The sequence below is a fragment of the Arvicola amphibius genome, chromosome 4, assembly GCF_903992535.2.
Source record: "Arvicola amphibius chromosome 4, mArvAmp1.2, whole genome shotgun sequence".
NCBI lineage: Eukaryota > Metazoa > Chordata > Mammalia > Rodentia > Cricetidae > Arvicola > Arvicola amphibius.
The window spans coordinates 35,324,360-35,350,873 of NC_052050.1; the positions used below are offsets into that span (position 1 = coordinate 35,324,360).

Consider the following 26,514-nt stretch of genomic DNA (forward strand, 5'->3'; position numbering starts at 1 on the left):
CTGCAAGTCACACCTCAGACCCTGGAGCTTCAAGAATCCAAGCCCAGGTTGATGGATGGCCAGCTCCACCCTCACAGTACTCTAAGGCTCAGGTAGTCTCAGACAATCTCCAGAAGACAAAGGAGTGGGGTACTCCTGTTCCTAAGAGTGGCGGGTGGCTCCCCTTACAGGTGGAGGGCTGAGAGCCCTCAGCAAGCACAGATACCCCCAACCCCAGCCAAGAAAGGTCCTCTGTGTGCCAGAGACCTCGGCTGGCCCCTGAGTAAAATCAGAGTATATTTCAAAAACCTCTAGATAACTCATGAGCCCTCCACTTCCATCCCACCCAGGGCATGTCAAGAGATGCCAGGTAACAATGCACTTGGCTCCTGAAGTCTAAATTACTTCCTAAACAGTTGTATTTTTTTTCTTGTCTTGGCCTTAGCTGCATGTCAGAAGACAGATGCTCTCCAGCCACACACATACACGTAAAAATACAAGCACACACACACACACACACACACACACACACACACACACACACACGCACGCACGCGCGCACGCGCGCACGCGCACACCCCCCCCCCCCCCACACACACACACCTCTGGAATATCTTCCCGTGTTTCTTGGCAGTGCCAGCCACCCACAGAGGTTAATTCTGGATTGACATGGTCCTGGGGCTGTCAAGGATACAGCAGTCACGTCATCCATCAGTCCAGTTCTCCACAGTCCCCACTCCTGAATGGTACTGTAAGGATGATTCTCGGGTCAGGGAGAAGCTCTGGGAGTAAAGGAACTCGTTGGCAGCGTTCAGGTGTGGGGAGGGTGGCTTCCTCTCGCACACTGTGGGGAGGCCACGCTCTCTAGGGAAGGAAGCGGAGGGCCCCCGCTCCCGGGCCTGAGACTGGGGCAGCTGATTATACACACTGAAGTGGGCGTTTCCTGGTGGCTGGGCGCTCTGGGCCGAGATGGTGGGCAGCCGTGGCATCATCGTGGTGGTGGCGAAGTGTGCGGGAAAGGGCTGGTAAGGCACAGTCTCCATGGTCTGCACGCTGTAGCTGGTGTACGGCGAGACCGACGTCCACATGTTACAGCTCAGTGGGGGCGGGGGCAAGTCGTCCACAGCAGACACCCCCGCAATCTCGGGCCCCGAACTCGAGTACATACAGGCCTCTCTGGGGGTCACCTCACTGCAATAGGAAGGGCTCAGCATCTGCTGGTCGTAGGGAGGGGGAGAACGGAAGTAGTGATCATCCCCCACCGAAGAGGGAGTTTCCAGATAGGATCGCTTGCAGGGTAAGTCCAGGTGGCGGGCACTGTCTGCTGGAAGACAAAGAAGTGCTCAGGAAGGGGTGTTCCCAGCGGCCCAGGGCCTGGTGCACCCGTCCACCCCCACATGCCAGGACAGCCTGCCCTTTTCTCTCAGCACCCGCCCTGGCCCCATGCTACCTGGTGCTCCCAGAACCGTTTGAATCAGCCGCAGCTTTTATAAGGGGGCAATGGCCAAGAAGTGGTCAGATTATGGACCCTCGTCAAAGGCCACGGGGGACATCACATCACCAGACGCTGAGGAACCCACTGCATCAGGCAACACAAAGCCTTGCCAGCCTGACTCTCGGGATGCTCAGAGGCCCTTCCACACACTTGGCCCAGGAGAGTGAAGGCAACTGCCAGGACGAAGCAGGCCCGGAGACCACATCTGTCAGAACTAGCCAGTAAATTAAGGCCATGATGTTACTGCGGAGAGCCTCGGGAAGGAGGCGGTGGGCCAAAAAGGCTTGTAGGCAAGCTTTTGCTGTTTTGAGATGAGACGAGCAGTTTAACCCTACTGTGTTCGAAAGGAAGGCATATCTGCGGTTGTCCTGCCAATCCCAACCCAACAGCCTCTACAGAGCAGCTGCACACGCGACAAGGGGAAAGACTGCCTGTTCAGGCTACTTTGTGACCCTCTGGAATGACGCCAGCAGCCACCACAAACCACATCGCTGCATCTTCCAGCACTGCCCTCTCACCCCCAACCTGGCCCCGACTGTGTGGGATCAACCCTCTGGAGGAACATGTCTGCCCCTCAGGGACCCAGGGGTAACTGAGGCCTGAGGGCTGGGGCAGCCCTCTCTCAACAAATTCAAGAACACTTCCCCGTGGCTGATCTTGGCTTCCCTCCTGCACTTTCTTCTCTAGGGATCCATGTTACAGAGCTGGGCAGCCGGGAGGAAGAGGGGTGGACCTCCTAGCCCCTCTGTAGACTGACTGATTCCTGGCTGCCCAGGGATACTTAGGCCTCTTTCCCCACCTCTTCCCGTGATTGGCAGGTGGCCCAGTTACTCTGGAAGGAGCAAAGGGGCAGACAGGTAGTACAGACTTGAAGGCCATCAGTATGTGCCACAGATAATCAGTTTGGTTGCTGACCTATGAAAGCAGCTATAGACCACATATGGGATAGATGAGCTCTAGCAAAGCTTTATTTATGGGTACTAAAATTTGACTACTATAGAGTAACATGAAAAGCCCACCTTTTTAAAATAAAGAGGCATCATCAGGTCTAATGACCATTCCTCTGACCTCCAGGGGACTGGATTATAATGGGACTTGCATCTAGGACACTTGGCACTCTGTCAGGCTCGTCTAGAGGAGTGGGCTGACAGAATGTTCTGGATTAAAGCAAAAGTCCCCAGACTTGCTCCCAACAGAATTTTGGAGACCTAAGAAGATCCCTTGGCAAGGTTAACAGTAGTCGCACTTGAATCTGTCTGTGGGAAACAGGGTAGGCAGCAAAGCCTGGGCATGCTGGTTTCCGGGTCAGTGTTAGAAAGAAGCCAAGGGCCCAGTCACTCATTTCACCTCCCAAGAAACCAGTGGGCATCCTGGAAGGCTCAGCGGAGAGCACCAGACCCAGCACTGTGGGTCCTCCCTGCTTTGCGGCTGAGACCACCAATCTAGCTTCCCACTTCCTTCTAGGCAGAGCCGAGCATGAGGAACCCCATCCCAGCACTCAGGAGGCAGAGGCAGGCGGATCTCTGTGAGTTCGAGGCCAGCCTGGTCTACAAGAGCTAGCTCCAGGACAGGCTCCAAAGCCACAGGGAAACCCTAGTCTTGAAAAAAAAAAACACAAAAACCAACCAAACAAACAAACAAAAAAGAACTGTCTGAGGATTCCCAAGGTCACATAAAAGCGAGAACCAACAGGGCCTCGGGCAGTTCCCAGATCCCTACCTCTGCGCTTCAGGCAGTGGTAGAAGAGGCTGGAGTCCCTCTGTGTTGGGAAGGTGTTGAGGGGCAGGTCCTGGGGCTCTGCGGCAGCGAACTGCATGTGGGCCCCATTCTCAAACTGGTAGTGCTGCAGGGCCTGGTGTGCGCTGTGCAGGGGGCTGACATCAGGCTTAGCGGAGAGCTGGCTGGAGACGAGCCTCTGCCTCATGATGCTTTTGGAGATCACTGGATACTCCTTGCTGGAGGAGCAGGGAGAGAGTGAAGATGCTTTAGGGTTCCTGGGTCTTCCCATCCCACCCCTGGCCAGGGCAGCCCCACCTCTGCAACCGGGCCACACGCAGGTCGCTGTCGTCACTGCCCCGGAATCCCTTGGCAAAAGGGTTGTTCTCAATTTTCAGCTGTGTGATCTGTCGGGAAAGGGCACACAGAGTGGCTAGGAGGGGAAAGGACAGGCCTGCTTAGTAGCCCTCCTCCCCCAACTCAGGCCTAACGAGAACCTAGGTATGGCCTGGAGAAGCTGAACCCCAGCCCTGAGCCAGCGTGCCGTCCAGGACCAACTGGGTCTTCCTTGACCTGGCTGCTCATAGGAGCTTGCCCTTCTGGTGCTTTCTTCTGACCCCTGCATGTGTCAACCTCCTAAACGATTCTGTGTGACTGAAAATCTGACTTGGCCACACTTCTAAAACCCACTGCAGCCTATGACCAAGGGTAAGGGAGGAAGTGGTGATTGGCACATGCCAGCCATCTAGCTGACAGGACCCAGGTTCCTCTCCCTGCCAGCCCAGAACTAAACCTAAAGAAGATTCTAAAAGGAAAGAACCCGACCCTCACACCCCAAGGCCGACTCCATGCCTTTAGTTTTCAGCTGCTGGCCTCGCTCTGCCTTCTCCAGGGCTCCTTAACCTCCACCGCTGTTTCCCAGCATGGTGATCTCACTGTCTGTACTATTCTGCTTTTCTGTTCGTTACTTGATGTGCCCTGGGGTCGGCAGCAGCCTCACTTCACCTCAGGGAAGAAGGCAGGTTGGGTGGGGTTTCAGTGTGGGTTGGGGTTACCAACCTTGTGGTTCTGGTAGGAGGTCACGGAGATGAAGGATGTCTCTGGGAACACGTGGGTGCAAAAGGCTGTGTTTTTGGAGCCAAAAGCATTGTTCTCATCGGCCTTAACGATGTGCAGCCGTGGCTGGTACTTATGCATGGAGTTGAGGATGATCTGTGAGAGAAAGTCTTGATTTGAGCCCCAGGCCCCACCACCCTGGGCCCTGGCTGGCCTCTTCCTGAGAGCCTAGGACCCAAGCCTGAACCCAGAAATGTCTCAAAGCTCCCAAATAAAGGAACTGGGGTCCCAACTCCATCCCCACAGCCTCACTTAGCCTCTCTGTTCTAGGGCACCTTATCCCAGCTTTTGTGGTGTGGGACTGTCTCACCGTGACCATCAAGAGCCTAGAGAAAGGGGAAATCCATGCGGCTGAGTTAGCTGGGCTATAGGCAAAAGATCAGGGCTCTGACGACTCACTGATCCTGAGTCCCTCGCCTTCTCTGGAGCTCAACTGTGAGATCCTAGTACACAGCCTGCCCCCTCCCCTCAACCTACAGGTGTCCTGCCTTTCCTGGGACTGCCCACTGTAAGGGCTCAGCCACCACCTCTCACATCTGTCAACAACTGTGGTAAGGGTTTGCAGGACAGGAGAGAGGGGAGAAAGGGGGGGGGGGGAATGTCCTGCTCTAGCTTGGGGCCCAATGCAAGACTAGGGCTTGCTGCCCTCGGAGCTGCTCATGACAGTTCCTAGCACTCATCCAGCGACAAGCCAAGCTCCTAAACCGATGCCTGGGCCTGCAGGAGACCGTGAGCACCCCAGAGCAGTGGGCTTGGGGACAGAGGTCAGCCTAGCTGACTGAAGCTTAGGGAAGAGCCCAAGATGCTTGGTCACCAGAGCCCAGACAGAAACACACAGTAGTTAACTGCCCCAACGTGCTTCATATGGCTGTGCCCTCACGGTAGCGGCTACATCAGGTGCCATTAAAATGCATTTTTTATCGTTGACATTTGCCAGACGCCTTCCCACTGGAGGCAGGACCAGGAATTTGGGGCATTTTATCAGCCCTGCTGCATCTGTTAACCCTTTGCTTTCTATCTCAGCTGCTGGCCCTCGGCTCCTCTTCCCCTCAAAATGCTTTCCTCGGCATGGGGTGCCCCTTCCAGGCTAGGCTTGCCGGCAGCCTCTGTGGAATGAAATGTTTAACCCTTGGGTAGCCACAGTGCCAAGAGAAAGGGCCCAGTATTTTTTTTTTTCTGGAAAGCCTTGCTGAGTTCTGAGGACCAGAAGGTTCCATGTTCGTCCTGTATCTGGAAGGCTGGTGCAGGCTAGTTGTGTGCTTCTGCCTGCCCTAGGCTCTGAAGTTCACCTAGGTGCTCTGGCCAGCCTTTTTGTCTTGTACAGCAGCCATTACGCTCTTGGGGGTAAGGGCAGAGCTCTCTGGTAGCGCAGGACACTGCCCAACTCAAAATGAGGCAGAAGAAGACACCTTTCCTGCAGCCAGGAATGTCGTGATATGGCAGAGCTAGGCCTTATGAAACACCTCAAGATTTGTCACTCTGTACAAGTCACCAAGGCACGGGTACTCAGGGAGGACCTCTGTTCCTGGGAGGCAGCCTGGGCGTGTCCCCACCTCAGCATGGTCCTTCCTGTAGCACTGGCGTTCTCTCGCACATCTAGGCCTGTCTTCTCTCCCTTCTGCAAGAACTCAGGCCCTGTGCCGGACCTCCCATATATGAAGCTTCTCACTCTGCCTTGCCTGTACCATGTGGCTTTCTAATTCCTCTTAACTCTTCAAAACTACAAACTCATCCGGGGCTAGAAATGGGGGCTCAGTTCCCACTACCACTAAAAATAAACAAACTTCCCCGAAGAAAGGGTCCTATCTGTTGTTCTTTGGCATGTCAGGATTCTTGGCTGAGTGAGCGCAGAGCCGGGCCAGGCCTCCAAACCTCTAGATTTTACTTTGCTCACCAGAGACAAGTTAATCTTGGCATTTTTTTTTTCCAGTCAGAATCTGAAAATGAGCATGTATCCAATACAAACTTTCTACGGCCATTCACATGCTGCAGCTCCCCCAAATGCTGGATGGGCCCCAATCTCTCTGGTTCTCCTAGGCTGGCATCACCAAGGCAGACCAGACAGAACGCCAAACCACAGCCATTGCGCCCAACTCTGCAGCCGCCACAATGTATCCAGGAGCACAGGCTCTTCCTTTTCCCTGCTCCCACGGCCACTCCCACCAGTTCCATAAAGGTCCTGTGTTCAGAAGGCCACCACTTTAGCCCATGACAGTGTTCCTGATGACTTGGGTTGAGAGACTGCCAAAGACACCTTCCAGGGAACAGAAAATGTGGGGCCTGCAGAGGCAGGTAGGAGCCCCTAGAGCATCCATTCTCAAACGACCCTTTCACGGGGGTCACCTAAGAGCACTAGAAAACACAGATTTACGTTATGACTCCTAACAGCAGCCAAGTTAGTCATGAAGTAGGAACAATAATAATGTTATGGTTGCAGGGGAGGGTCACCACAACACGAGGAGCTGTATGAAAGGGCCACAGCGTTAAGAAGATTGAGAACCACTGCATGTAGAGGGTACAGTCTTGGTCGCAGAGAAGCCTCCCTGATATCGCTCCACCATTTCCGAATCCTAAGCAAGCTCTTCCCCAGACACTAGAGTCCCCATCTGTTGAAGTACAGCTCTCAACCAGGTGGTCTCAAACACCCTTCAAGCTCTTAATAGTCTGGAATCTGTCTGGAAGGACCCCATTCATCAAACCAGTGCAGTTCAGTGGAGGTTTGAACCCCAGTACTGTGAGCCTGAGAGACTCTGAAGGCAACTGAGCGACTGGCACACCTGGCTCCAGTCAGGAGCTCCTCAGGTGCCGAGTTCCCTTGCCTATCTCTTGTAGAGTGGTGCTGGGCCAAACGGGCTAGCCACATCAACCACCCGCCTGCACGACTGGTCCCCCTCATCGTCACTGTTCTACAGAAATGGGATTCATTATGTTCTGGCCTCAATTCAGAAGCCTGCTCTATTTTAACAATTACAATAGCGCCAGACATCCATCTCAAGGGCTTTCTATGCGTGCCTTGCCACTGAGGTCTAGATTTAGCCCCACTGGAATCTAAGAACTTGAGAGCCCTAGAAAGACAGAGTGCAGAGGGGGCTCTGACCCAACCCCCTGGACTTACAACGAGGAACAGAAGGCCTGGAGTGGGAACATGACTCGCCCAAGGACACACAGCTGGATGAAGACAGGCGACCCAGCAGATTCCAGATGGCCTTGGAAAAAGTACACCCTGCTCTCGATAAACCTCATGACTAATAAGAAGGTGTCTGCTAGACACTGTAAGGGCCACGGACCCCAAAGCATCTGCTCAGATACCAGCCACACAATGGCAGGCTGACATATACTCCGTCTCATTTAAAACCGGATTTACCCAGCATCGTGCACTTGCTAAGATCACTTCCTCCACCCTGCCCAGGTTGGGACGTGGATAGGATCTACAGGAGAGTGGATGTAGCGGCTTGTACCTGCGACACCAGGACTTGGGAGGTTGAGATGTAAGAAGGGCCCCAAGAGATCCATGCCAACCTAAGCTGTGGAACGAGGTATTTGTCCCAAAAAAAAAAAAAAAAAAAAAGAAAGGGAAGAGAAATATTAAAGTGGAAGTGAGAAAACAAGGACTCACGCAAAGACCTTCAGCTCATGTGAGAAGCCTTGAGTCTCGATCCCAGGACAGCAACCTGGGTTCTCACACACAGCCAGGAACGTTTGTACCTCTTCTCAAAGTCACAGCCATCATAAGGGGCCAGGAGAACGCAGCCTTCATGCCAGGCCCTGGCGAGGTATCTTACATACATCATAATTAATCTTAACAAAGCCTTATTACAAAGTCAACATTGCCACCCTCATTTTAATAGACCATGGCGAGAGCGTCAGAAGACATCTGGACATCAGTCAGCGATCTGAGGTGGAGGCAGAAGCAGGACTAACTCCTGAGCTGCACTTCCGTTTACCTACTGTGTAGGGATGGCCTGACAAGTCCTCAGGTCTCTGTAGCTCCTAAGGCACTGGTGGGGTCTTGGCACACTATCAATCAGGAAATGGGGGTAACAAAGAGGAAAAGGAGACATAGATCTATGGGGGGGACAGCAGCCCCTGACCCAGGAAAGGCCACCTGTCTGAACAGCACCCCATTGTGTGGGCTCATGACTCGTATGCTGTCTGCCAGCGCCCACTGGCTTTCCGGGCATCCAGACATAATGTGAGACATACCATCACCGAGAATCCAGTGGGGAGAAAATATGGTGCATTTATGGCAGTGACACCCGAGACGAGACCCCGCAGGAATGTGCAGAGCCTTAGGGAGGGCACCTGAATGCACTCCGAAGGACAAGGGGATGACTCCAGTCAAGAAGAGGGCATTCCTCGCAATCCTCCCAAAGCCAGTTTACAATCTAAAGGAATTACTGTAGAAACGAAGTTTCCTTTTCAGCTCCGCATGCTGATCCTACAGTTCATATGAAAAACACACACACAACTCGCCAAGAAGGAAAAAAAAAGCAGAGCCAAGGGGACAAGTCCTGCCAAACTCTAAATGTATCAAGAAGTCTCAGCAGTTAAAGCAACTGGCACATGAATAAACAAATTCACATGGGGACCCAGAGTGCAGAAGAAGGGAAAGAGGACCCTCCCTTACTGATGATGTAACAGCCAGGTAGCTCTCTCAAAAGTCAGAGAAATAAGGATTGACACCTCCATCAGATGCTAGCATAGTTCTAAAGGGTTCCTATTTTGTACTTAAAAATAAATCCAGGGCTGGCAAGATGGCTCAGTGGTTAAAGACATCTGTTGCCAAGCCTGACCACTTGAGTTTGATCATTAGAGCTCACATAGTGGCTAGAACAGACTCCCCAAAGCACTCAGGAAGCTAAGGCAGAAGGATCATAAGTTTGAGGCCAGCCTGGGCTGCACAGAAAGATTCTAAAAAGTACTGAAGGAAAGTTCCCTCAAAAAGAAATGACTGAGGTCTTCCCAGAACCTATAAAGAATGGATAAATTCAATCAAAAACTGCCAGGGAAAACCACGACCACCGTGGGCCAGATCAAGTGACAAACTGGCCAACGCATTAGACGGGACCTAAAGCTTCCACATTTATAAAAGCTAAAAATTGATGAGCTCGAAAATCTGAGGGGAAAGTGGAGCAAGAAGCACATGGTTCACAGAAAAGGAGATGCCCGGGGAGAAGGGAAGGAGACGTGAATTAAAACTATAATTGGTTCCTATCGTTTGCCTATCAAACTGTCAGGGATCTAAAGAGCTGGCGCTGGGAATGGCTTTGTCAGTACAACCATGAGGACCCAAGTTCGATCCCCAGTACACATGTCAAAAACCAGGCACTGTGGCACATGCTTGTAACCTGCAAGCCGAGGCAGTGAGCAACAGGACGGTCCCTGAGGTTGGATGCCCAGCGTATCTAGATCAGTGAGCACCAGGTCCAGTGAGAGCCTTTCTCAGAAGAGACGGCAGGTGGAGTTCTGGGGAACAGCATCCAAGGCTGATCTCTGATCTCCACATGCGTGTGCACACAGGTGCAAACACACCACAGTCCTGTGAACATGTAGGCCACATACGTGCATACACCACATACATGTACACAAAAAACGAAAAGAATAATCAAGAAAGTCCGCCCTCCCACCCTGCAGGAAGGCCACAATGGGCACACACGTTTGTGGATTCCCCTGACAGGAGGGAGGTGACTATCTTCAAAACTCTCCCTCCCAACTGTGAACAGGCCATTTACTGCACACACGTATCTGATACCCACTCAAGCATAATCAAAAGAGTGAGAAGTAGCCAGGTGTGGTGGCGCACGCCTTGAATCTCACCCTTGGGAGGCAGAGGCAGGCGGATCTCTTGGAGTGTGAGGCCAGTCTGGTCTACGTAGCAAGTTCTAGACTAGTCGAGACTACACTGTGAGACTACCTTTCTCAGAAAACAAAGAAGTGAAAAATTAGCTAGGATAGCGTCAACACCTATAATCCTAGTGCTCTGGAAATGAAGGCAGAAGGGTCACAAGTTCAAGGCTAGCCTGGGTTACTAGGCCTCAGAAACAAACAAACAAACAACAAAACAAAACAAAACAAGAAACGAAGACCAAAGCACCTGGCAAAGCAAAATGGTTCGTGGAACCACAGGAAGGTAGAACGCAGCTGCACTGGAGGCAGAGGAAGCTCTCTCTGAATGGAAGCATCACCAGGATACATTGTTCACAGAGCAAGGTGCACAAGGCGTTGATATTTTAGCCTATTCTGCCTGTATGTGCCAACAACGCCGAAAGTAGTAACAGCGGCTAACCACGTCACAGCAAAAACACTTGCATTTACTCCGTGACGAATTGTGTATGTGTTGTGCTGTGTTTATGCACACGTGTGCACGTGGAGGCCAGAGGTCAGCATCCAGCGTCGTCCTGGGTGGCTCTCCATCCTACTTTCTTAGGCTCTCTGACAGAATCCAGAGTTCATTAATTCTGATAGCTAGGCAGTGGGGCCCACCTGTCCACACCCACAGCACTGGGGTTGACAGACACATGCCACTGGGCAGGGCTTTTTGACATCAACCTTGTGGATCTATCTCAGGCATATGGGAACCAACTAAGCCATCTCTCCAGTCTCCTTGGTGACTTATTTTTAAATCCATGTGACTGTGTTTCTGATTCAAAAATCAACTGTAGAGATACAAACAAGCACTCAGCTATAGCTTTGTAAGTACAGGGGTGAGAAGGTGCGCACGCTCTGAACACACAGAGAGCCTGTGCCTCCTCCCCAGAGGAGCTGTATTTGAACTCAGAACCAAGGCTAAGAAATGGAGGAAGGTAAACGGGATGGGAAAATCACTATGCAGTGAATGGGGAAGCTATTATTCATATTGGGTAAAGATTTTTCCAGTGTAGCCTCTTGCGGGGGAAGCACCCACACTCTTGTGAGTAACCCATGTCTATGCTCTGTGAGTAAACCAATAAGCTCACTCTTCCTCAGAGTGAACTTTGATAGAATCATACCTCGGTATGTCACTGGGATGTTGGGAAGGAGGAAAAGACATTATGGATGCCCCCCCCTCCACCTCCAGTGTGTCTATGTCTTGTTAAGAAATTCAGATGAATCTCTGAGTTCAGGGTCAGCCTAGTCTACACAGAAAAGCCCTGTCTCTCTGGAGGGAGGGAGGAATGGAAAGAAGACAGACAGACAAACAGAAAGAAAGAAACTTTGATGAGGGCTATCTCAGTCCTTCCCAGTCAGAGTCACCCTGTGAGATGGCCCTTTCTTCTCAGCCAGCTGAAAGCAGAAAGGCCTGGCACAGATGATGGCAGCCATCTATCTCCCCGCACCCAGAACTACGCACAAGCCACTGCACACATCGCCTTTCCTCCTCCAGATCTGCAGGAAAGCAAGACTGTGTGCCAGTCCCTACGGATCTACTTCAATCCTACTTGGCTTCCTGAAGTCCAAGAAGTATTGCTAGACTCTTGAAAGACTGTTGGGAGCAGTGGGACCCCAGATCCTGAATTTCTTGTAATCCTTTTATCTGAGTGCCTACAGCTGCTCTGAGCACGAGACCTTCAGGAGTTCCTGATTGCAGGAGAGTGGTTTCTGGTGGGTTTGGCTGGGGCGTGGCTATCTCTATATAATCTGCCCCTGAACACAATAAAGGGGGGAATTCAAGGATGACCCGTGTCATTGTCTCTCTGTCTGTGTGTGTCTGTGTATTTTAACCTCCAGCCCCCTTGCCTGAATCGCGAACAGGGTGCCAGAGCATAGAGTGCAGACACAGGGGGGGGGGGGGGGGGGGGCTAGTGCGCAGCAAAAGACTAGGAGGGAAAGAGGGGACGCACCTTATTTCCATTACGGGGCCACCTAGCCAGGGCCTCCTGGAAGGGTGGGGGTAGGAGTAGGAGGGAAACAGCAAGAGATGGACAGTCAGGTCTGCAGCAGCACAAAGACAGAAGTGGAGGTGAAGGTACGCCATGCTGCAGCAGTGGCTGGCCTACTTTACTCCCATGATCCTTTCTGCTCCTGCTGCCGGCCCCTCTCTTAACAAAATCCAGGTCATACGCTGCACCTTGCCTGCCCTCCCGAGCCTCCTTCTCCACCGTTTTCACTAGAAATTTCCTTGTGGGTGTTTGCTGCAAAGCCCCACATGGTGAGGCTGGAGGTGGCTCAAGAGCAGCAGTTGGTGCTCTTCCAGAAAACCTGGGTTCAATCCCAGCACCCACATAGCAGCTTACAAGAATCTAAAATCCAGGTGATCAAACGCTTTTTTCTGACCTCCTCTGGAACCAGGCATGCACACAAAACATCCACAAACATTATATATATATATTTTTAAAGAAGCTTTTAAACCCCACAGGTTTCCCATTTAGAAATCAACCCTGATTTTGGGAGCATCTATCCAAGTGGTGTGAGAGAAGTTCCTGTTCTAGATTCCATCTGCCATGAAAGACCAGCTGCTGAGCCCAAACCCCTGGTCCTCAGAAAATTAAGAAAAGGATCAGGCGGAGCAGTGGTAGCACACACTTTTAAAAGTAAATGATTGGGGCTGAAGAGATGGCTCAGTGGTTAAGAACATTGCTTGCTCTTCCAAAGGTCCTGAGTTCAATTCCCAGCAACCACATGGTGGCTCACAACCATCTGTAATGAGGTCTGGTGCCCTCTTCTGGCCTGCAGACATACACACAGACAGAATATTGTATGCATAATAAATAAATAAATAAATAATTAATTTTAAAAAAGTAAATGATTGATTTATTTTTACTTTTGTGCATTGGCATTTTGTCTGCATGTATGTCTGTGCGAGGGTGTCAAATCCCCTGGAGGTAGAGTTACAGGCAGTTGTAAATGGCCATGTGCTGGGAATTGAATCCAGGTCCTCTGGAAGAACAAACAGCCAGTGCACTTAACCGCTGAGCAATGTCTCTAGCCCCAAATAGCAGCAAATGACCTTGTAGGTGTCGTGCTTTTTTTGGGGGGGGGGGGTTCGAGACAGGGTTTCTCTGTAGCTTTGGAACTTGCTCTGTAGACCAGGCTGGCCTCTAACTCACAGAGATCTGCCTATCTCTGGTGGTACACTCCTTTAATCCCAATACTCGGGAGGTTGAGGCAGGCAGATCTCTGTGAGTTCAAGGCCAAACTGGTCTACAGAGCAAGTACCAGGACAGCCAGGGCAACACAGAGAAATCCTGAAAAAAAAAAAGAAACAAAAAACTATAAGGAGCCACCAAGGATGGGGGATGAGTTAAGAAAACATAGTATTTTCTCCTTTTAAAGAGCCTGCTTTCCAAGCCTGAGTACCTTCTCCTCTCACCTCTCTCACCTTCTGCAGGGCCAGGGAAGTAGGGGTGTCTTAGGAAGCACCCTGAAGCTCGGAGCTGGGAGCTGGGAGCCATGGTAACAAGCAGGTGTAACCAAGATCCCATCCAAACCCTTAATCTCAGGATGCTTTCACCTGTCAAGCTCCTGACTCACTCAACCCGCCAGTGCTGCATGAGCCTGCAGGGTTAGAGGGCCCTGTCTCTACGGTCCCCACTGGCCCTCCCTCATCTTGTAAGCCCCATACCACAGTCCAGCCAAGCAGACAAAGTTCAGTAGGAGTCACATGAGCAGAGACCTGGCTAGGATTTGCTCTGGGAGTTGGGGCTTGGCTGACCCTCCCCACTGGGATCTGCATGGGAAGCCCAGGATAGAGACTTATAAAACAGAAAAGGTTAATTTGCTCCATCCTGTACTCTAAATGTGTATTTACACCACCAATGACCAAGAAGAAAGCTGGATCAGATTCTGAAACTGAAACCAGGAGCTTCCTGTCAATCAGGATGAAGCACTTCCGGCATTCTCCAGAAAGAACTTTTCTTCTCGGGACCCTGACTTGTACTGACCCTTACTCAGTCTCCCCAGAGACTGAGCTGTGCAAGAGACCTGTGTCCTTGTCCCACGTGACCTTTGTGTTCAGGTGTGCAGCACCTAGCAGCCTCCACCGCCTGAGGTTCCCCCACACCCCTGCACCACATACCAGAGAATAGCAGGCATCCACGGAATCAGGGTCTGATGCCCCGCAAGACGATACTGGCTGCCAGGCTTCTGTTTGCAACACATTTGAGCTAAAGATTTTCACATAAAAACTTCCTTTCTGTGGGCCTGCCAGGGCCAGATGTGGGAAAGAACGAGCCTGAGAAACTGGGATTAGGATGTTTGCAGGCAGCCACCACTGCCGCTCCTACTGCCATCACCCTGGTCTTGACCTATGAACCAGACCCCAGGCAGCGGCTGAGCCAGTAGCCAGAGATAACGCTCCCTTTCCAGAGGTCAGAGGGACTTCAGAATTCACATCTGTAGAGTCTAGCAGGAATAGGTTTTGGGCTCCGTCATGGCATCACCACCCCCACCATGGCCAGCATCACATCACATCATCACAGCTGCCAGCATCAGCAACGTCTTCCATCACTGCCACCTTCCTCGTCATCTCCACTGCCATACTCACCGTTCACTTGGCTTTTCTCTGTTAAGGAACTTCCTGCATATCCCCCATCTAGGCCTTACTACCACGGAAGGCACATGCAGTCAACCCCAGACTCTACACGGAAACAGAGACTCAAAAAGGCTGAGAGCCTTGCCCAGAGTCACCAGCTGGTGAGGAGGAAGGGGATGCACAGCTGATCTGCAGGGTCAGAGGCCTGATAAAAAGTGGAGTCTCTCCTGCTCTCAAACCTTAAGACACCACCACCACCACCACCACCACCGCCGCCACAGCTGCTCTCTCTCCCAAGACCAGACCACCCCAGTCCTTACATGGCCAAAGGGGTCCAGGTGGTTGTTGGTCAGCTTCAGCTTCTGGAAAGAGACCAGCTGTCGCATCCAGTGGGCCCCTGTGGCAGGAGAGTCTGGGTGGACATAAAGCCTCCCCGGCATGGCTGGCTCAGCCTTCCCTGCGACCATCCTGCAGACAAAGCAGACAGTGGCAGCTGAGTTCCCTGGGGTCTGGTGAAGCCAAACTCCCCATTCCCCCTGAGAGCAAACCAAGGCCCAGTGCTGATGCAGGGGGAAGGGGAGGAGAGCAGAATGGAGGAGTCAGTGCTTCCCAGCTCCTCCCTTCACTTCAGTAGGAAGGGGGAGATGAAGGAAGGTGGCAGCATTGACTTCAAAGACTAGGGCTGTTTATAAAGACACTTCAGGGAGAGTCTTATTATAAATAAATAAGTTTTATTTATTTACCGGCAGTGCTTTAACTCCTGAGCTACCAACCCCCCCCCCACTCCAGTCCCCGCACACCCTTATATATTTTTTTTTACTTTTCCAATGTTGTAAATGTGTCAGCTGGGATGTCTCAAAGGACCTAAACAACTTTCAAATCCAGAACCTGTTCTGAGTTCTAGTCTAGCTTTTGCTTCTATGACCTCCACCACCATGGACCCCAGAGAGTCCCAGTCAGATGTTCCAGGGCCCGTCAAGGGCCAGCGAAGCCTACACACCTGCCTCAGCCCCTGCCCGGGTGCAGGAAGCACCCCAGCAAGACTCTGGGCAGTGAAGACTGACTGGAAGGAGCGCGGGCGCCGAGGAGAGACAGGCCCTGAGCCTCTTACCACTTGTTGTCGCAGAACTTGTAGCGATGGTCATCTGCGGGGACGATGTCGATGAGCAGGATGTACTTGGTCTTGGGGTTCATGCCCGTGACTTTCACCTTGTAGCTGGGGAACATCCTCCTGAGGGGGTCAAGGGTTGAGGCGGCACAGTGGGAGAAACAGCAGAGTTAGCCAAAGGTCATGACCCACTTCTCTCTTGTCCTCACTGTCCCAGAGGACAGAGCTGTCCAAACTACACCAGACCCCCCCACCAGCTGTCAATCTACACCCAGAAAGACAGTGTACACCTTGTCCAAATCTCCCTCCCCGGGAATCCCCCATGATTGGGACCCGGTAGCTGTGAACCGCAGCAGGCAGCATAGAGACCCTGTTTGGGACAGTGAGGGGGCACTTCAGTAGCATTCTGGCTGCCTCGAATTGTCCCCAGTCCTTTGCCAGCTTACAGACAGCAAAGTTCTGAGGTGACATCATAGGGCGCTAGTGCAGCTGACCTGGAAGCCACTGTCAGCGGCTTCCATAGGCAATGAGATGCCTTTCTCACAGGAAAGAGAACTCGGGGAAAACCCTGCTAAGCCTGGTTCTTCCTGTATGAGCTGCAGGGGTACTTCTCACGGCGCATGCTTCACTGAGGCCATACATAGCACCTTGACCAGGAATCCAGGAAGTCAGTGGAGAAGCCTCATGGGCCAAAACATGGAAGCAGAAATCAACCTGCTTCACAAAAACTGCCATGGACCACAGTCGGGCCCACCTCTAACCAGCTAAGCCTCAGGCCACCTGCCTCAGTTTCCCTACCTCTCAAATGAGGATAACATTACTACCATCTCCTCGAGCCCCTGCTCTGTTCCACCGCCCACAAGCCAGGGGTATGGCCTAGGTCTCTGAAAAATGGACCCAACAAAATGAGTGGTCCAGTTCCTGTAGCCCATAATGAAACTGTCCAGGACGCTAATTGAGAAGAGCTCCCCTAGGGCACTCAGTATCCGCAAACCTGCAGGAACACAGAGCCCTCTGTTCCTGCTGAACCAGAGCAGGGCAGACAGAACCCCTCTCCCTCCCCTCCCCAGCTGACTCCTTACAAAGAGGGCTGGAGATGGAACTCATGTGTAGACCATTTGCCTAGCACACACTGGGTCAGATGACCGTCACTATGTACGGGTCACATACTCCATTTCAAACCAGCATGGCCGTTCATTCTGACCTATAACTCCAGCACTCTGAGGCTGAGGCAGGAGGACTTCTGGTTAGAGCCCAATCTGAACTATATACCAAAAAACCTTCTTAAAATAAAATAAAATAAAATAGAGAGAGAAAGAAAGAGAAAAGAAAAGAAAAATCAGCAGGGCAGGGCGGTGGTGGTGCACACCTTTAACCCCAGCACTCCCAAGGCAGAGGCAGGTGAATCTCCGAGGCCAGCCTGGTCTACAGTACCAGGACAGCCAGGGCTACACAGAGAAACCCTGTGTCGAAAAACAAAAACAAACAAACAAACAAACAAAAAAACCCAAATCACGAAGGGGTTCCCCAGGAGAGAAGCAGGATCCAAACCTGACCGAAGCCACAGATGTGGGAGCCTCAAACCCACCCTCCACTGTGGTGCTGAGAACCAGCAAGCCATTCACTAAGCCAGAGAACCTCACAAGACGCTGCCCTGGAAACCTCAAACAGACTGGACACACCCACCTCCGTTTTGTCATCAGTACTAGCTAGCCTGGATAGGGTAGAACTTCCGGAAAGAATAAAGGTCTCCACAGCTGGCAGACCCCACAACAAACTGGGACCCTGAGCAGAAAGGTTCTGGAAGAGTTGGTTCCCCTCCAGGACCTGCCTAGCCCAGCCCATGCACCTCTCCTGCTACTGGAAAGACCAGGACACGCACTGCAGAGAAAAAGGGCGGCTATGGCGGTCCAGGCGCATGTGCATGAGCTTGTGGGTCAAGTGCGCATGTGTGCCTGTATGCGTGCCTGGAAGTGGGGGGGACGGCAGTTCTTACTGCAAGTCTAGGGACTTATAAACCGTGTGGAAGAATTTGTCTCAGATGTCGATTGAAAGCATTTTCAAATCCAACCCCTCTCCAAGGATGGGGGGGGGGGGCGAGCCAGAGAACTCAGGAACCCAATCCTGCCTCCTCCTTCAAACCAGCTCTCAGCCCGGCATAGGGGCACAGCTGGAGCGGGTGCCACTCTGTTTCCTGGCCCTGCCTCACTCCTGGTGGGTCTGAAGCTGAAAGAGGAGGGCAGCGGCTGCCTTGCCTCGCCTTCCCTGGGGGAAGGCCAAGAACCCTGTCCCCTGCAGGCTATCATTTCATAACTGCTACAGAAAGAGCAACAAAATGGGGCAGCCCTGGCTGTTGGGCCCAGGTAGTCAATCGCTGCAGGTGGCACCAGCAGAGGACAACCATAGCCCCCTTCCAGGGCCAGGACCCACATACAAGGGCCAGGAAGAAGTGCCTGGCCGCCACTACAACAATGTATGTAGACTGGAAGGAAAGGGGTCTGCGGGAGCCTGACCTTCCCATGTTGCCTCAGCAGCTCAGAGGGCCAGGCAGACACTCAGACTTCTGTACTCTGCTCCCAAGGCTTACAGGGTCTGCGTCCTCTCAGAGGCCACTTTGGGGAGGTCTTGGGGCACTGGTGTGGAGAAGGTGAGTACCTCCTGGCCCCTGCCTCTTCTACCCACCAAGTCCCTTCTTCCAAGGGCATCAGCCCTCACAAGCTGAGAGGGCAGCCAGGATATCTGGTGTGGGTCCCCTGCAGCAGGATGGGCTGTCCTCTTAGAAACAGATGGCCAGGTCTAAGCTAAGCCTGCTGAGGGCATGCTTCAAGGGCCTTCAGACCACACTGTGGGGGCCCCAAATGCTGCCAGCCACACCATGCCCAATATCCAGTTGTCTGTCCAGGGTGGAAGGGCGGCTGCATGGAAAGACGAGGAATATCACCCTCAACCTCACTTCCGCCCCTGATTTGGAAAAAGGTTATTGCTGGAACCCAAAAGCCCAAATTGCAGGCCTGTTCATCAGGTGAGCAGGCCTCCATGGAAGAGGTTAGACTGAATTTGGAAGCTGTGACTTCCTTCGTGCTCTACTGACAAAGTTCCTCCTCGCTAATGAAACACACGAAATGATCCTGTAATGAAATGATAAGTTATTTCTGATTGACGACATTAAATGTACCTGAAAATAACCCTACAGTGTGTGTGGGGGGGGGGGGGGAATTGCTCAGGGCTGGGAAGAGAGGTGCAGGAAGGAGGGTGTCACTAGGTTTAGCTGTTGCTGAGCCCTACACGGCCGGCACCCTTCTGTACCCTTCGCGCGTGCCCCTGCGCCTTCTCTCTCCCCGCCACCCGGAGTCCCCGCTCCCGCGCTGTCCCCAGACAGCTGCGGCGGCCAGCACGCGCGGAAGCGGCTCCGCCAGGGGAATAAACACGCTGGCCGCCTGGCCGCCCGCCGGGAGCAGATGAAAGCCGGGACCTCCCCTCTGATCAGCAGCCGGCTCTGAAAGGGTACCGGACCCGAGCCTTTATCTGCTTCTTACTCGGAAATGGCTTTAGAATGAGCTGCTAGGATAAGCTTCCTCTGTACGCAGGCCCGAGGCTGGGGGGCGTTGTGCTTTTGGCCACAGATCTATAAATGCAAACTCCCCGCCGGGAGAGGATGCAGCGGGGATGGCTGGCTCCTGGGTCTTCTGGTTGTCAAACGCAAGGCGCCGAATTAGTGCACACTCCCACATCCCGGGGACAGAGTGGAAATCAAGATCTTGGAACCTCACCAGACTCTCCCTACCTAGCTAAACGCCCCCCCCCCCGACTTCCTTGAGGGTGGAGGCCTGAAGCAGTTGCACGTGCCTTCCCTTAAATGCAGGCATTAAAACCGCCAGAGCGGGAGAGAAGTGTGGAAAGTGGTTTTCAGGGTGGCAGCGGTGGTGACCCGGAGGGCACTCAAGAAGAAGGCTAGGGGACTGGGGAGGTTCTCCTTATCTGGATGGTGGTTACACCCTGGGTTCATTGTTGTTTTGTTTTTAATTCTATAGGGCTATAAACTTTAGATGGGCCGGCATTCTCTTGCAGAAATATTCCACTCAAAGAAACCTACATTTAAATGACAGTGCTTGCCCGCGCGCGCGCGCGCGCACGCACGCACGCACACACACACACACACACACACACACACACAGGGTTCCCTCTTAGAACCTTGAAGAGAAGCAAAAATGCAAAACGAGCTGCATGGGAAAGGCAGGGATCACTGGAAAGCCCGCCCATTATTTTATCCTTAAAATCGTGGAGTCTTGTTGAGAAGGGGTGGGCAGGGCAGCAACCAAAGGTGTGGGGGGATGGGTGAGGGCTGTCTATATTCTGGCCAGATCTTTTGGAGCCAAATGATTTCTGAAACGAGAGAGAGAGAGAGAGAGAGAGAGAGAGAGAGAGAGAGAGAGAGAGAGAGAGAGAGAGAGAGAGAGAGAGAGAGAGAGAGAGAGAGAGAGAGAGAGAGAGAGAGAGAGAGAGAGAGCCTGCCTCTCTAATACACCCAAAGCATTTTTAAAGACATATTTTCCCTGAGGGGAGGGTCTAGGGAGGGTGTGTGGAATGGGTGCTGTTTGGGAAGGTCAGTTGCTTTGCTTGGAATTTTTTTTTTTTTGGAAGGCACTTCCTTCTGATAGACTTTTGCTTTCAGAAAATACTTTAAGACGAGATCAAAGCGCTCTCTCCCCAACCCACTTTCCCAGTGTCTTCAACCCTTACTTCTCTTATCACCCACGCCACTGGGCTCTGACGCTCTGTATACAGAGCAAGGGCAATTGGCTTTGAAGCCCGGGATTAAGCCAGGCCAAATCCTTGCCTCAGAATAACAAACAATACAGGTTCAACAGGAGTTCTCATCGGTAGTTCATTTTTCAAACGCAAATTCACTGTCACTAACACAAGCAACATTGAACTCAACAGGCTATGAAGACTGATAGTGGAGATTTATCTGGTGGCAAAACCATGACCTAGGAGAAGGGCAGTCAGATGGGTAGGAAATGTTCATTTTTGGAAGGTTTATGTTTAATTTTTTGTGGAGTTCACTTTTATCTGTGTTTGGGAGGGGGAAAAATGCAGTTTCTCACATGTATCAAGCTTGGAAGGGATCTGAAGCCAAGAGAGAAATCTCTGCCATTACCAACATGAGCGCTCTGCTCTGAGAGGAACTGAGACTGACTAGGAAGGGTTTGACTCTCACGTGACACCTGGCACCCCGGGGGTCTTGAGCTTTGCAGTCAAAGGCACTATCCAAAGGGGCTGGTTCTCTTTTTTTCCTTTAGCCTTCAGATTTCCAAGAACCCAATGGGTGGAAGACCTGTGAAACCGTGAACGCAAAGGGTCTTGAGAAGATTCTGGCTCCCTTCTCCAGGGCCCCATTCTTCCCAGGCCAGACAGCAGATATCATGCCCCTTAGCAGCCAGAGTCTGTCTCCAGGAGCAAACAATCCCACACTTTATAGGGCATCAGTAAAGAAAAGGAAAAGAGCCATGGAGGAGGTTTTTCCATCTTAGAATCTACGAACCGGCCATCTGCTGAGAAATGAGCATGCCCCAGGAAGGGTACTGGTAGTCTGGGACAACACTGGGTGGAGTGTGGAAGAGCCACAAGCCCAAACACAGCAGACTGCACCCAGAGGCTGTCCGGACACAGCGAGCAAGCCAATGAAGGAGGTCTCTGAAGACAGTGGAGTTCTGGAGGTGTAGCTAGTGCCTGAGAGGCACACTTAGCATGTGCAAGATGGGGCGGATCCTAGCGCACACACCTCCAAAAAGATAGGAAGGTTTGCAGGAAGAAATGGGGCTCTGAGATCAGAAGCGGAAGTGGATGAGGCTAATAAGTTTTTCCAATTAAATTTAGTATAACTTTCCACCAGAGAAAAGAACGTGAGGACCACGTAAGTGACCAGAATCCTCACGATCATTTTTAAACTGTCAGCGCCATCCCCCGAGGCCCACCCCTAGGTAGGATCACTAGGATAGGGTGCAGGCTTCTGACTCAGAGGGCAGACTCTGCAGTGCGGATTTAAGGATTTCTGTTGGGGGGGGGGGAATGAGGACCCACACAGGTAGAAAAGCTCACTGAAAACCAGAAACTCCTTTATCCAGAGAACATGCCCATTATCTATTTCCAAGAGGCTAAAATCTACACATGTAAAGTCTGGAGAGTTCTTTCTGTTTTCCTTCCTCCATGTTAGCAGGCACAAGAGAACAATCCCCCTTTCTCCACACCTGCAATGCACCTGACGCTTGCTTTACCAGCGCCTTTCACAGAAGCCCCTGGTTTGGGTCCCACAGTTAGGAAGGACAGCAGCTATACTTACAGTTATCACTTTCAAACACCTGGCACCAAGGGGCCACAGGACAAGTTTCTCACCCAAGTTCACCCAGCTGGGAAGAGGTAAAGCCCTTAAGCCCTGAGTGACCATGCCATCTTTCTGAGACAAGAGGGTGACCAAGTGTTCATGTTTCTATCGTCACAAAATTAAAAAACAAACAAACAAAAAGCTTCACAATGCCTGCATTTGGGAGCCGACTGGAAGGACCCCAGTATCCATACACTGCACACAGTACCCCACTGATTTTTATTTCTTTTGAACCGAAACTCTGTCATGGGCTTTATGGACAGCCGAATGAAGCAGGACCTTTTCTCTTGTGGGTGAAGGGGAAGCAGGTAGAGACCCATAGAGTATGGCCCTTGTCTGAGGGTTGCACAGATGGAAACAGTTGAGCTGGCAAGAGAACACTCCTCCCACTATGGTCTGACTCCACATCCCTGGCCCTTGATGGCTTACCATCTGATTTCTCCAAACAACAAGTTCCAGGCTCATCACCAGGGAAATGGATATTGTCTCACCTAATTTGCTCCCAGAGACCAAAACCAAGGGTATGGATGCAGAAGGGCAGTCTCCATAAGAGCTTCCTAAACTGTAAGTTCCCAGTGTCTATCGCGGTCCCCTTCAATTGCTAACTGCTCCATTGGGCCACTCCTGTCCTGGGCCAGTCAGCCCACCACAGCCGTTGTCTCCTTTACACACATTCACAGGCTTGTGATCTCTCAAGAACACATACGCTGCTCCGTGTCTTTCTCTTCTCACCCTCCCCTCCCTCCTCTCCCACAGACACCAGTGCATTTTAAAGATGTTTCCACTTTATAAATCACCCTTCGCTGGCAGCCACCGAGAGCTAGGGAGGCGCCCCGACAGCGCACAGACCCGGTGGTGCCTTCTCCTAGACTGAGGAGGGTGTTGCCCTAGGATAAGTAACTTGGGGTTCATGCTGCTCCCAAAAAGTTTGGGCGATTGAGAAACCTCAGCCCGTCCCTCACCGGGAGGTTAGCGGGCAGAGCAATTCCCCCGAGGGCCAAGCATCCCTGCAGGTGGCCTTCGGGTGTGGCTGCGCTTGTTAGCACGTCGTCAGCGTAACGCTATCCCATCCGACCCCCTCAGGTCCAAGGAAGGTGCAAAAGCTGTAGGTCCCGCCAGCTGCTGTAGAACGTGGAGCTGGGACCTCAGTGGCTGATAAATTTCCCACTGGCCCAAGACCAGGAACCCAGAGGACAGCAGAGTCCTCTCCCTTCGGGCCTTCCTGGCAAACACATTTTTCCTGGCTCCCACCTGCCGCTCTCCCGGACTGACCTGCCGGCCTTGGTGATGATCATCTCGGTGCCCGCTTCGTGGAACTTCTTCCACAGCTCCTTCTCGTGCAGCCCCACCTTGATGTTCTCGATGGTCTGGAGATGGGAGGGAGGAGAACTGGTCTGCCTGGCTGGCCCACAGCTGGGCTCCACGCGGAGCCTGCATAGAGTAGAGCGCAGTCCGACGAAGCGTGCAGAACAGCCAGCCCTCGAGCCTACTCCTCGAGATTTCGTTTCTCACAAAATTATTTTGAACCACTGGAGAATTTGAAGCTTTGAATCAGAGTTTCAAACTCTCTCCCTTGGGGCTTCACCTATGATGATCGCTCCTACAGAGAACACAAGGTGACTATGCCATGCAGACACACTCCACAGCTGGCTCTAGCCACCGCTTGTGGGCGAACCGAGGGACGAGAAAGGCTCGGTGGATGCGGGTTGTGGTGATATGCACGGTAGCGGCTCTAAAGCCTTCGCAGCAACAGTTCTGTGGCCTTCCTGTCGGTCCTGCTCCCTGGCTTTCACCCTTTTGGGGTCTTAGAAACTGGACATTGGTTTGGGTTCGTTCTGTGAATCAGGGATCTCCCTTCTAGGGCTGCCTCAGAGTCAGCCCCGGAGGGTTCGGGGTGGATAAGAACCCTCCCTCGAAAGCAGAGAACACGAGGCTTGCCCAGCGGAGAACCAAAGGGCTGACAGTCTCGGACCCTAGCAATCCTAACTACGACCCACGAAGGACCCACACAAACAGCTCGACGCCCCTACCTGCTCCGAGGCGGCAGCGGCGGCGTCGGCGCCCTGGACCGGGGGACTGCCAAGAGCTGCTCCGCTAAGACCCGGCGCTGCCAGCGCGGGCTCGGGGACGTTGGTGGCGTTGGTGGTGCTGGCCTCCCCGAGCGCTGTGCCCGGGGCCCGGAAGGCCTCCTCGCTCTCCGACAGGCCCTTATCCTGCAGCATCTCCTGCGGGCACAGCACACAGCCGAGTTACTCAGCCAGATCCACACTGGCCAGAGGCCCCGGCGGCCCTATGGAGCTGAGCCCCCGGGGCTTCTGGTGGGTGCCCCGGCACACGTGGACCCCGCCCCCTTCTGAGCTGGGGGAGGGAGCACGCGGGAGGGCAGGACCCTAGCCTCCTCCCTTCAGGCTCTGGACCTGGGAGGGTCTACGTGCAGTTGAAGGTCTGCCTGCCCCTAAGATTTGAGGTTGTGTGTGTTGAGTAGGTCTTGAGGAAGGACCACCTTCCCACACAGTCTCAGCTGCACCCGGTGTCCCTCCCTTCTGCTCAACTGGAGCCCAAGGCCTGGGTCTTCTTGACTTCTCGGAAATAACTAGGGTCTCACTTTTGGCCCAGGACACTCAGTTCACTACCTGGGCTTGTGAGAGAGGAGAGCTAGGCCTGAAGTCAGGGCCCCGGTTCCTGCAGCCCCACACCTGAGAAGGGCCCAGAGCTGGGGCGCTTGAGGCCAGCGCTCAGCTTTCTGCCCTCATCCAGCACCTCAGTCCAGGCACGCCAAGTGAAGACATCCTGAACCAAACGCTTCCAAACCCCACACCGCATCCTCCTCACCCAAGGAGCACGCTCTGTCTTGGGGTCCCTCTGATCCAGACCCTGAACTCTGCCAGCGGCCTCTTCAAACTGTCCTCACATTCGCACAGGCTGGCTCACACACTCGCTCTTCGGTTCCAAAAAGTAATCTGTGTTGGGCCAAAGGATTCAAAGACCTCTTAGCTAAATACTAGGCCAGTAGGGCGGGTCCATTTCACAATCACAGTCTGACCTTGCCTTGGGGCACAGCTAAATTTCCCAGAAGTATCTGGGCCTATTCACCTGCCTGCTCAAGTGCTCGTCGTGGTCTCGGAGACGCCCAAAGGAAAAATCTAGCTTGCTTGCAAGGTCCTGCCTGTCCTACATCCTTCCGGGTGCCGCCATACACTGCTCTACGCTTCCCTTCCCACCACCCTACTCTTCCTTAAGAATCTGGCCAAGCTTTAGTGGGCTTTCTGTGTGTCTTGGCGAAATCTCTCCCTTTTGTCCTCTCAGGCCCTTTCGGTTCTAGCCCAACTCTCTGGCGATGCATCCCCGGGCACAGGCCCTCACCTACCCAGCTCACCAGCCTCTGCGCCAGGACTGAGACTTCGGCTCCCAGGGCCTCCAAAGTAAACAAGCCAAGTGCAACCGAGGAGATAAAAGGGGGCCAGGGCCAGCCAGGGCTGGGAAAAGCCCATAAAGATAAGGTTGACAGCCCAGCCACAGCCCGCCTAGAACTAGCAAGGCTCCCTGGACGTGGCCTGCCCCTGCACCCTGCCTTGAGCCACGTGCTGGTTTCCCCGTTGGACTTCGAAAATCCAGGATCCCGGGAGGGTCTTGGCTAGTGCGCTGCCTTCCACTCTATTTGGGCTCCTACCAGAATGGGTACCTATGGACCGCCCCGCCCGCCCCAGGTGCGGAGGCTCATAGGGCCAAGAGCAGGGGCTGCCTGCGGCGCTACGGAGGTCCCTCGGCACCTAGAACCAAGCAGCGGCCTCACGGCGGCTCCTCACCCTGTCTGCGCTGCTGCCGGCTGCCCTTCTACACCGCCGCCAGAGTTACGCGGCGCTCTCCTTCCCCTCCAGCGGGTCGCAGATCGCTTTCCTTCGCCACTAAGTCCCCGCTCGAGACCCCCCCCCCATTCCCTTTTTCCCTCCCCTTTGGGCGCTCCTTTCGGTCCCAGCGCTGGCATCCTGGGTCCCGCGCTCGCCCCAGACTCGGCGCCAAGGCCCTTCACGTCGCGCGGGCTGCACTGCCTCTGGGCCTGGAATGGGTACTTTGGGCTACCTTATTTTTCGGGGGCGGGGGGGCAGAGGTAACATTTTCTTTTCATGTTTTTTACTAATTTTTTTCCTTATACTAGGGGGAATTTTTTTTAAGATTTACAATTTTCAATGTTTTGTTATTATCGAAGTGAAATTCTGATCAGTTCGACAACATTAGGAATATTTATCCCTAGCTCTGGAATTATTCGT

The 26,514-nt window shown here is 52.9% G+C and overlaps 1 protein-coding gene across 2 annotated transcripts; it reads right to left on the reverse strand.

The window, feature by feature from the left end:
* Positions 1-683: 683 nt before the first annotated feature.
* On the reverse strand, positions 684-24,468 carry Tbx4 (T-box transcription factor 4). Of its 2 annotated transcripts, none has more exons than XM_038328051.1 (8): positions 24,277-24,468; positions 23,519-23,613; positions 15,868-15,987; positions 15,077-15,224; positions 4,250-4,402; positions 3,509-3,597; positions 3,194-3,429; positions 684-1,300 (listed from the first exon to the last, which is right to left on the reverse strand). In XM_038328051.1, the coding sequence occupies exons 1-8, from the start codon at positions 24,466-24,468 to the stop codon at positions 684-686; spliced, it is 1,650 nt and encodes a 549-aa protein (XP_038183979.1). The 2 variants fall into 2 exon arrangements, with proteins under 2 accessions (XP_038183979.1, XP_038183978.1); XM_038328050.1 differs by having other exon boundaries at positions 684-1,303.
* Between the last annotated feature and the right edge of the window lie 2,046 nt (positions 24,469-26,514).

Coding starts and splice junctions, on each gene's coding strand:
- Tbx4 (XM_038328050.1), bottom strand. CDS start 24,468: ATGCTGCAGGATAAGGGCCTGTCGGAGAGCGAGGAGGCCTTCCGGGCC. Junction 15,225..15,867: donor AAGTTCTGCGACAACAAGTG/GTAAGAGGCTCA, acceptor CTTTGTCTGCAG/GATGGTCGCAGGGAAGGCTG. Junction 3,598..4,249: donor CCTCCTACCAGAACCACAAG/GTTGGTAACCCC, acceptor CTTTCCCGACAG/ATCACACAGCTGAAAATTGA.